The 11,398-nt window shown below is 49.9% G+C and overlaps 1 protein-coding gene across 3 annotated transcripts; it reads right to left on the bottom strand.

Annotated features, from left to right (window-relative positions):
* Window positions 1-1,688: 1,688 nt before the first annotated feature.
* On the bottom strand, window positions 1,689-11,128 carry zgc:101569 (uncharacterized protein LOC449822 homolog). Of its 3 annotated transcripts, XR_010878329.1 has the most exons (7): window positions 10,870-11,128; window positions 10,073-10,243; window positions 8,095-8,192; window positions 7,136-7,280; window positions 3,606-3,755; window positions 2,457-2,754; window positions 1,689-1,920 (listed from the first exon to the last, which is right to left on the bottom strand). XR_010878329.1 is itself a non-coding variant. In XM_067251940.1 (6 exons), exons 1-6 carry the CDS (start codon window positions 11,009-11,011, stop codon window positions 2,531-2,533), a joined length of 930 nt encoding a protein of 309 aa, XP_067108041.1. In that variant the 5' UTR covers window positions 11,012-11,128; the 3' UTR covers window positions 1,971-2,530. The 3 variants fall into 3 exon arrangements, 2 of the variants coding, with proteins under 2 accessions (XP_067108041.1, XP_067108043.1); XM_067251940.1 differs by lacking the exon at window positions 1,689-1,920 and having other exon boundaries at window positions 1,971-2,754; XM_067251942.1 differs by lacking the exons at window positions 1,689-1,920; window positions 2,457-2,754; window positions 3,606-3,755 and adding an exon at window positions 4,936-5,184.
* Between the last annotated feature and the right edge of the window lie 270 nt (window positions 11,129-11,398).

Genomic DNA, 11,398 nt, shown 5'->3' with positions numbered 1-11,398 from the left:
TAGTCCATAAAATGAATGGAAGATAGCTTTCCTGTCATATCTGGTTTTCAAACGTCTCCATCAATGCCTCCGGTTGGTTTTCTATTACAAACGGAACTCTGTAAAACTTCCTGAGTTCCAGTAAGTCAGACCCAATCAAAAGTCAAAAGAAGAACAATTCCACTGAAAGAATCCATTTGACAAAAGTTTATAGGCTATATTTTACTCCAGAAATAAATCATTGAAAAGTTCCGCAGATGACCAAAATCACATAAAGTTATTTTCCAACTCCGCCGGTTACACCGTCTATCAGCCTAGTGAGTCGTGAGTAACGGGGATTAGCAGGTAGTACTGCGCGTGTCGCTGGTGTTACCGCCCAGTTCCAGCACGCGGAGGTGGAGCTTTAAGGACATCATCACAATGCCTGTATAAATTCCTTTAAGTGTATTAGCATACACAGGCATTCCTACGTGTAATACACACACTATTTTCATGGATTTAAATTTCTGTGAACGGCCTTTTGAAAAACTAAAACATCGTTATAAGTACGCATTTAAAATATAATTAACTAACGGAAGTGCAGTCTATCGGAATTCATAACACGATCCCGCCATATGGTTTTTAAACGTTTTTAAATCGTAGCCTACCTGAAGGCAGACTTACGAAAATACGCTCGACGAGTTGCACATATATTAGCCAGCGCTTCTTGAGGGAGTATATCTTGCTTAGCCACGACCCCTGACGATGAAACGGAAAATAACACGAGAAAACTAAAGCACATAGCTATGCCTATATAATATATACACACGTTTTGGTGAGCTGAGATATACTCCTATATTGTTTTGATGTGGACCTCTGAATTTAGTGACTGTGAGCAACTACAGCCTACATATCAAAATGTTCATCCCATCCTATACACAAACCAACCACCTATGTAAAAAATGCTTTCATGTATGTCACCTGGCACTGTGCCAATTTATTCTATTTTAAGAATATTTCAAAGAAACCTTCTGATAAGACAAATGTAGCTAATCAAGCCGTCAGGGCCACAACAAGCCAAAGTTAAATCCCAGGTTGAAAAAGTATAAACCCCTACTTACTGGTATAAAGACAATATATGTGTTTAGAAGTGTGTTTGTGCTGTCTGACCCCAGCCCTCCCATGTGATGTTGTGTCTGTCCCAGAGACCAGATGCTGATCCCGGCTAGATACAGCTGGGAGGGGGGGGGGGGGGGGGGGGGGGTCGCTATCTAGCTTGTCTTATCTGGGAGGGAGGACCTGGTAGCATCAAAGCTACACATGCTAGCATCCTCCACCTCCCCCTCCCCATCCAGACCCAGGCCAGACCAGCACTGGGAAAGACACTCCCCAACGACCAAGGAGGAGGACTGGTGAGGAGGGGGGAGGTGTGGGGTGGGCAGGGTCTGCTGGTCCTGGTCTTCAGTAGGAGACTGTCCTGGTCTTCAGTAGGAGACTGCCCTGGTCTTCAGTAGGAGACTGTCCTGGTCTTCAGTAGGAGACTGTCCTGGTCTCTCCTGGTCTTCAGTAGGAGACTGCCCTGGTCTTCAGTAGGAGACTGTCCTGGTCTCTCCTGGTCTTCAGTAGGAGACTGTCCTGGTCTTCAGTAGGAGACTTTCCTGGTCTCTCCTGGTCTTCAGTAGGAGACTGTCCTGGTCTCTCCTGGTCTTCAGTAGGAGACTGTCCTGGTCTCTCCTGGTCTTCAGTAGGAGACTGCCCTGGTCTTCAGTAGGAGACTGCCCTGGTCTTCAGTAGGAGACTGTCCTGGTCTCTCCTGGTCTTCAGTAGGAGACTGTCCTGGTCTCTCCTGGTCTTCAGTAGGAGACTGCCCTGGTCTTCAGTAGGAGACTGCCCTGGTCTTCAGTAGGAGACTGCCCTGGTCTTCAGTAGGAGACTGTCCTAACAGTAGTTGTGTAATCGTATCTAGGAAAGTTTAACAGAAAACACATTGTTCCTTGTTTGTTGAACGGTAGACAAAGTTTATTTACAAGTCATCACTGTGCATACGTGTGTGTTCTGTGTGTGTGTGTGCTCTGTGTGTGTGCTCTGTGTGTGTGTGTGTGTGAGAGTGAGTGCTTGTGTGTATGTGTGCTGTGTGTTCTCAGTGAGTGTGTGTTCCCTGAGGCAGAGCAGGTGAAGTAGTGATGGGTGTTTAGGTGAGCAGGCAGGGGGAAACACTAAACAGGGACTGTGTGTCCTGTTATCATGGTGTCTAGACAGTGTCTCTCCTCAACCTAATTAACACACACACACCCACATGAGCACACACACCCGCACACACCCACACACCCACGCGCACATCCACACACACACACACACACAACTGTGTGTGAGGTGTATACCAGGAATGTTTCCCGTCACAAGTTCAGTTGAACAGCAGTCTGCCACGGGGTAATTATAGAGCCGAAAACACAACCAAAAACATAGACTGCACAACAACCGTATGTGCAGTTCTGTACCTGTTGATGGTTTCTACTTCTATGCAGATAACCCTCCCCCCTCTCCACCTCCTCCATTGTTAGGTGTCGCTCCCTCAAGTGAACCTCCCACCTCTCCCCACTCCGCAGGTGAAGCTGGTTGCCCCGGCGACGGCCTCGGCCCGGAGGACGGGCGCCCCCTGCTGGGCCTCGTACTGCATGGCGGCGGAGAGCGAGGCAGCAGCGTACACGCTGTGGAGAGCAGAGGAGCGGTCGGCACGCATACACTGCTGGGGGAACGAGCTGATCTGCTCAGCCAGCTCCATAGCTGCCTGCAGGGCTGACACACAAACACACACACGCATGTAAAACACATGAAAACATACACACACGCATGTATCCCTCCCTTTTCTGTCCATACAGGCCAATTTACAATATCACCCCTTCTATATTTACATCTCACCACTTGGTATTTCCTAAGCAGGCCTAGCCTCCTGGCTCTAGCTAGCTAAGCAGGCCTAGCCTCCTGGCTCTAGCTAGCTAAGCAGGCCTAGCCTCCTGGCTCTAGCTAGCTAAGCAGGCCTAGCCTCCTGGCTCTAGCTAGCTAAGCAGGGCTAGCCTCCTGGCTCTAGCTAGCTAAGCAGGCCTAGCCTCCTGGCTCTAGCTAGCTAAGCAGGCCTAGCCTCCTGGCTCTAGCTAGCTAAGCAGGCCTAGCCTCCTGGCTCTAGCTAGCTAAGCAGGCCTAGCCTCCTGGCTCTAGCTAGCTAAGCAGGCCTAGCCTCCTGGCTCTAGCTAGCTAAGCAGGCCTAGCCTCCTGGCTCTAGCTAGCTAAGCAGGCCTAGCCTCCTGGCTCTAGCTAGCTAAGCAGGCCTAGCCTCCTGGCTCTAGCTAGCTAAGCAGGCCTAGCCTCCTGTAGGACTCTGACTGCTCCAGAGCCCATGGAAGGCCTTTCCACTGGGATGGAAGACCTTTCATGAATTAATACAGGAAATACCATGTTGAAATGCAAATATAATGTAAATCAGCACTGGATCGCTGTTATGAATGGGGGAGTGGAAGGAACTATCTATGAGTTACTGCTCCGGCCTGTTTTATCATAACCAGGAGAGGAGGATGAAAAAACAGGACCATAGAAAATGAAATATATAACAATAAGCTGCGTAGAGACAAGCGCCTCTAAGGCTCACATACCTTGACCATCCGGCACCACTCTGTTAGCCAACCCGAAGGCCAGGGCCTCCTGTGCACCGATTGGCCGACCAGTCAGAATGAGGTCCATGGCCCGGGATAAGCCAATGAGGTGAGGGAGGCGGACAGTGCCACCGTCGATCAGAGGAACTCCTGTGGAACCCAGACAGAGAACAATGAGAACCTTAAACAGGAGAACCCTCTCTCTGTACACTGGTAGAGAGACTGGTACCATAATCATTCTTGATTGATGACTTGTCGCTGTGGAGAGTGTTTCAGAGTGTAAGTTATGAGCAGAAAGTCTGTGTTTGAACAGCTTCTGCTACATTCAGCTCCCTAAACGACCCAGAGCCTCCATCACACCTCCATCCCAGTCTGGGCCTGCCCACATCCTGCACAGCTCATGATATAACGTGTTTTTATAACCCCAAATCACCTGCACGAGGCCCCCAAGAACAAGTGCTGGAAACGCTGTCTCCTCGTATCCCGAGATAACATTTTCCCAATTCTCTTCATAAATCAAAAAAACTATACTCTGAATACTTTTCCAAAAAATTTCTCTGACAATTTTTTACTTTCACTCCTTACACAAATATCTGTACTTTTTACTTCTTACATTTTAAAGCCAGGCTCGTTACTTTAGTTTTAATCTGTATTTGGTCCTTTTTTCCTGGTTATCACGCACAACAAACGTAAGCTAGTTTACAAAGCTACCATAGAGCAAGGCAGAAGGCAAATATTTGATCCTAATATCCACTGGGGAAGCATCACAGATTAGAGGCAGGAGAAAGAGAGGGACAGATTAGAGACAGATTAGAGACAGATTAGAGAGAGAGGGAGAGAGAGAAAGAAAGATTAGAAACAGAGGGAGAGAGAGACAGATTAGAAACAGAGGAAGAGAGAGACAGATTAGAGACTGGGAGAGTCATATTAGAGACAGGGAGTCATATTAGAGACTGGGAGAGTCATATTAGAGACAGGGAGTCATATTAGAGACAGGGAGTCATATTAGAGTCAGGAAAGAAAGACAGATTAGGGACAGGGGGGGAGAGAGAGACAGAGTGAAGGCAGGCTGGCCTAGACAGTCTCAGTGCTGTTGGCACCATGTTATCAGCAGCCGGAAGGCTCTTCTTATCCTGTCCTGCCCCCCACCCTGCCCCCCACCCTGCCCCCGGAGACAGACCCCCTCGTCTTTGGCGTGTCCTGTTTGCTCCTCAGCCTTTGTTCTCTGTGAATGGAAGCCGGTGTGTGAGGGGAGACGCCGCCTTGAAGTCGTCTAAAACAAAAGGACACCTTTGGAGGCTGGCCTGCAGGGCGGTGGCCAGCTGCAGGTGCTGTGGAGACCTGAGAGAGAGCTGCCCTGCTTAGATGTGTCTCTCTGATCCTCCTGCTACGCTCCTGCTGATAGCGGTGGTCCTTGTCTTGTGCCAGACCGGCTGAAGCAGGGTTCTGCGTGTGTCAGCAGAGCTTATTGTCCCAGGCCTTGGCCTATTGTCTCCCAGGATAGATATAAGAGGTGTTTCTCTTCGTGTATGCACTGCAGGCCCAGTGCACACACACCTGCAGGCCCAGCGTACACACACTGGGAATCCCAAGAGGAATAAAAGCACACTTGTTATCAACGTGATATTAAGCTCAGTAGAAGCTTGATAAATATATTTAAAACATCTAGAACATGCAGAACACGGGGGCTTGAGGACCAAGGTAGAGAACCACTGGACTGGCAGAGAAGTGCTGAATGAAGCCAGATTATCCCTCAGCTCTCCAGTCTGCTGGTGATACTGGCATCCACCTCTCCTCACAGCACAGCCCTCCTCACAGCACAGCCCTCCTCACAGCACAGCCCTCCTCACAGCACAGCCCTCATCACAGCACAGCCCTCCTCACAGCACAGCCCTCCTCACAGTACAGCCCTCCTCACAGCACAGCCCTCCTCACAGCACAGCCCTCCTCACAGTACAGCCCTCCTCACAGCACAGCCCTCCTCACAGCACAGCCCTCCTCACAGCACAGCCCTCCTCACAGCACAGCCCTCCTCACAGCACAGCCCTCCTCACAGTACAGCCCTCCTCACAGCACAGCCCTCCTCACAGCACAGCCCTCCTCACAGCACAGCCCTCCTCACAGCACAGCCCTCCTCACAGCACAGCCCTCCTCACAGCACAGCCCTCCTCACAGTACAGCCCTCCTCACAGCACAGCCCTCCTCACAGTACAGCCCTCATCACAGCACAGCCCTCATCACAGCACAGCCCTCCTCACAGCACAGCCCTCCTCACAGCACAGCCCTCTTCAATAGGCTCTCATGAGGGTTAGGCTGTTTGATCCGGATTAGAGATTTCCAGAGAAACCCTGACAGGGTGGATAAGGAGAGGAAAAGTTCAACTCTCTGAGTAGTTTGTCTTTGAAGTCCTGGCTGCAGCTTGTGGAGCATGTGAGCCAGACAGGAGGAGGCCGGGGAAACCATGAGGAATGAAGATCAGGGTGGAGGTTTGATCCCCAGCCAGACCACAGATCCATGTTAGACCCTCACTGCTAACTGTCTGTCACTGCTAACTGTCTGTCACTGCTAACTGTCTGGATGCACGGGGGAACCTGAATGGGTCGAGGTCTGAAACACAAAATCTCACTCATAAACATCTACATAGAAACACACAAGCATGCATTCACAAAAACATTCATGCATGCACACACACACACACACACACACACTCTCCAGGGCTAGAGGGCTTCAGGCCATCTCGGAGCTTTGGGTCAGGAGAGCTGTGGTCTCCATGACTACAGTCCACCTGTGGTCAGGACATCTCAACCACACACACACACACACACACACACACACACACACACACACACACACACGACTACAGAGACTCTCCTGGTTGGGATGTTCACAGCTCAGTTCTAAGCACTCAGATCTTGGGGAGGGTGGCGGGGGGAGGAGAGGGGGGAGGGCGGAGGGGAGGGTGGAGGGGGAGGAGAGGGTGGAGGGGAGGGCGGAGGGGGAGGGGGCACACTGACACCGGCCTGGTCAGACGAGGGACACACCAGAGCAGTGAAATTACAGAAGCTGCAACGATGAGCCCAGTTCTGTGACTAGATTACAGCACAGACACAGTATTTATAAACATTGAGCTCGTATTTAGTGCCTCGGAGAACAGTGCTGTCGAGACGCTACAACATGCTACAACGGCTTCCTCTGGGTTTATCAGCCAAGGCCATGGTCACCCCTGATCAACTCCGGTCATCTGGTCACCGCCGCTATCGAAGCAGGACCCAACCTCAGAGAAAGCTCTGGAATGTGACAGCTTTATAATGCATCTGTTGAGTTTAATTTCCCTTCAGAGGTGAACTACAAATAGTAAGACACACACGCACACATTTATGCGTGCACACATACACACACACTTATAAAAAAAATTAGGAAGGCCAGAAAAAGGAAGGTCACAGGGGTCATTAAAGAAGGAGAGGGACAGAGGGAGAGGAGGAGGAGGGAGAGGAGGAGGGAGAGGAGGAGGAGGGAGAGGAGGAACATACCAAACCTGCGACAGAACACCCCCATGATGGCGCTCTCCTCCAGCACCCTGAGGTCAGCCAGCAGAGCAAGCTCCAGACCTCCAGCCACCGCGTAACCGCTGACCGCTGCTATCAGGGGCTTAGACAGCTGCAGCCTGGAGGGGCCCTGGGGACACCCCACCACACACACACACACACACACACACACACACACACACACACACACACCACATACACACTGCATCAGACAGACACTACAGATAGAGTACCAAAATATCACAGAACTCCCACAACCATAAATCATTTACATATTCGTGTTTGACATATTATAAGACGACCACTTCAGTTCCAAGCATAGACGAAACCCAACAGATGATCTATACAGACACACACACACACACACAGACACACACACACACAGACACACACAGAGGCTACATTTGCACTGCAGATGGACAACCCTTTCAGTGAAGGTTACATTACCTGGGCCACACTGTTGTAATAACCTATACCGCTAGCCCGAGAGAAGTAACCAATTACAAATACGTTGTTACTGTACCATGGAGCATGGCAGAAGGCAACAAGAAAAATATGTGAAAAGAGTTTCTGAAAGGTTTTGACATTTTTCTTTTGAAAGAAATGTTTTCAATATTTTTACTGTCATTGCACGACTTCATTCCTGGTTATCACGCACCACAAATGTAAGCTAGTCTACGAAGCTACCATAAAGCAAGGCAGAAGGCAACAAGAAAAAAATTTGGAAAATCTTTGCGAAAAATCTTTGCGAAAAACTGTAAAATCGTAGTTTTTATTTTATTTTATTTTTTTATGCTCTAGCCCTGACACTCCTCTGCGTAGCTCCATCTGTTGATAGACAGACTCTCCTCTGCGTAGCTCCATCTGTTGATAGACAGACTCTCCTCTGCGTAGCTCCATCTGTTGATAGACAGACGGAGAGTTCTGCAGACTAGCCAGCTCACCATAGGACCAGGGCCTTTGGTGACATCTTGCTCCAATTTGACGGAGGCTGTATGATTGGCCAGCTCTTTCAGATCGTAACCAGCGCAGAAATTCCCTCCTGGAAGAGACCACAAGATTACTGAGTATGGTGGCTGGAGCCTGGGGGGAGAGGGGGGAGGGAAAACAAGCAGGACTTTAGAGAGTCAGGGCTGCAATTAGGAGAGAGGTTTGTTCTGAATGAGGAGGACCTCACTCCAATAGAGAGCCACAGTCAAGTTTCTCTCTTTCTCTCTCACATGCACACGCGCACACACACACACACACACACACACACACACAGCTCAGCATGGGAAAGCAACACCCAGGCCCTACGCCCTGGTGTTGGATGATGTGGTAATTACAACATGACTCCAGAGTACAAACACTACAACACAAGCAACTGAGGAACAGAGCTGTAAAGGGTGAGGTTGCACATGTGATGGTGATGGTGATGATGAAGAAGAAGATGAAGATGATGATGATGATGGTGAGGATGATGGTGAGGATGATGGTGATTAAAAACTCCCAACTCCATCCTTCCTATTGCATCTACACAACTTCCTGTTGGAGAAGATTGGATAACTAACCCTAACAGTCTGGATAACTAACTAGTAACAGTCTGATGTCAGAGGTAAGGAACCTGAGAGCTTCACAAACAGATGGCTAATCTTTCACTTCACCTGACCACAAACCTGTGGAAATATAATTCCAAAAAGCTCAAAATATGTGCCAACAGGTTCAAAAACCATAGGAGGCAATTACCCATTACTGATAATATAGCAAGAGAAAAGTACTGAGACACACGTCATCACAGTAGGAAAACTGCTTCCTCATGTTCCCAGAGTTCATATTTCGACCTGCACACATCAACCTGTCATTTAGAAACATGGAACGAGGACTAATCATCGCAGCGGCCGGCCATCTTGCGACGGCAGAGGTGCAAGTCAACACACAGAATGCTTTGGGGCCATTAACAACACATAACGGACCCAGCGCAAATCACAGAGCAGCACTTTGCCAGAGTGGCCCGGCGCAGCGGTTGACATGAACCCTTTTAACACGAGGCAATTACCGCCACACTGCCTTCAGTCTGACATGGAGCAGCCTCCTCCTGGCCGCTCTCCAGCCTGCAGTGCCCAGGCAGGAGGCCTGTCAGCCAGGCAGATGAAGTGAGCACTTGAGCTTCTGGAGGCTGGAGAGCGTTTCCAGGGAGAGGGTCCAGGTTGAACACAGTGAGGGACTTCATTAGGACCCACATCACATGATTACTTTGAAAGGTATGACCAGGCTGGTATGATTGTGCTGCACTGTGTCTGACACTGAGCAGGCCCCTAGCAGCTGGGTGTGTGTAGGTGTGTGTAGGTGTGTGTAGGTGTGTGTAGGTAATACAGGCACAGGCTCCAATGGCTCTCAGGACCCCTCAGGACCCCTCAGGACCCCTCAGGACCCCTCCAGCACATCTATGGACAGCTGCTAAAGCAGGACTTGGGAGGGATGAGAGAGAAGGAGGGAGGGATGAGAGAGGAGGGACTATGGGGAGGGAGGAGGGATGAGAGTGAAGGAGGGAGGGATGAGAGAGGAGGGACTATGGGGAGGGAGGAGGGATGAGAGTGAAGGAGGGAGGGATGAGAGAGGAGGGACTATGGGGAGGGAGGAGGGATGAGAGTGAAGGAGGGAGGGATGAGAGAGGAGGGACTATGGGGAGGGAGGGGGGATGAGAGTGAAGGAGGGAGGGATGAGAGAGGAGGGACTATGGGGAGGGAGGAGGGATGAGAGTGAAGGAGGGAGGGATGAGAGAGGGGGGACTATGGGGAGGGAGGAGGGATGAGAGTGAAGGAGGGAGGGAGGGATGAGAGTGAAGGAGGAGGATGAAGCACTACCCCTAACCAGTGCCGCTCACCCCCCCCCCCCCCCCCCCCCCCCCCCGACCCAGGCAGGGATTACGGGGTCTCCTCTCACCGTTTCCATGGAGAATTGCCACGCTCAGCTGGGGGTCGCGGTCGAAGGCAGACAGCTCGTCCAACAGCCTCGCCGCCGTCTCCCGGTTCACCGCGTTACGCACCTCTGGACGGTTTATCGCCACAGTAACCACCGCCCCTCGCCTGGCAGAGACCACAGTCTGCCCGGAGACTGCACGGCAATGCCGAAGAAGAAGAAGACACTTTGCTCAGAGACCGAGTGCCGACCCGACAAACAGAGTCGCTCGCCAGCAGCATGAGGAATGGAATGTAAATTGTTCTGTGAGAGAGATCTGGCTGGATGACAGCAGAGGATAGCTGGCCTTGTGGCTTGTGGACATTGTGGCTGAGTGACATTGCATGTTATGGCCTACTGAAGACACCACTCAGAGCCAGGGTCTGCAAGAGCAATCCCTGAGTTAAGAGACTATAACCAACAGTATTATATCCAATTTAAACATGTAGCTCTACGTAAATCATGTACAGTGAACGCCCTAAAATATTGGAATAAGCCTGAAAGTCTGCGCATCTTACACAGTTGTATACAGCTGTGTGCAGGCACCTAATAGTAAATGTACTATAAAATCCACGCTTCTCTTAAACGAGACGGCATCCTTTAATACCCTTCAGCCAGGTCACCTTCCAACCTTCCCTGAAGGCGAGGGTGCGCTGCCGCCTGCTGTTCAACACACGTCATTACAGGTGACACGAATATGTTTCTGATAGCCAACTTAGTGTTTGATTAATTTTTATAAATTAATTTATGTTGTATGAAATTACGTCTGAACAGCTACGTACCCGTCCCTCCTTTCTCCGCAGAGGTCGTGTTTCTCCCTCCTTCGCCAGCGCTGCAGAACTGGGCTCGGCTAACCTCTCTGGTAGAAGGAGCTCTCCTCAGACTTTGAAATCTGAAAAAACGCTTCCATGTCTGACAAGACATCGGGAAAGTTTAAGGTCTAGATTGTGACTCCTGGGTTTAGCTCTGTCCACACTGCTCGCTATTTATAAAAAGGTATGCCTATGTTAACTAACTATGCTAGCGAAACTTTCCAAACAACTTTTCTCAAAGGGTGTCACTTAAACGGTCCCCTTAGAAACTAGAATCAAAAGTGTATGGTCCGGGGATTTGGTACAGCGAAGGTGCTGGCAGGAGGACATTACTTAAATTTTAATCTGTATTTGGGCATGATTAATATTATTTCTGTAGACAATAGACATTTCCTGCCTATTACGCACAACAAATGTAAGCTAGTTTTTTCAACCTTTCATCTTTAGAAGAAAAAAAATCAATCTTTTGAAACTTTTTTTTCACACAGTGAAGGGAGAG

The sequence above is a fragment of the Osmerus mordax genome, chromosome 15 (genome assembly GCF_038355195.1).
Source record: "Osmerus mordax isolate fOsmMor3 chromosome 15, fOsmMor3.pri, whole genome shotgun sequence".
Lineage (NCBI taxonomy): Eukaryota > Metazoa > Chordata > Actinopteri > Osmeriformes > Osmeridae > Osmerus > Osmerus mordax.
Note: the sequence above shows the minus strand (reverse complement) of the source record. Positions and strands in the feature narration are given on the sequence as shown.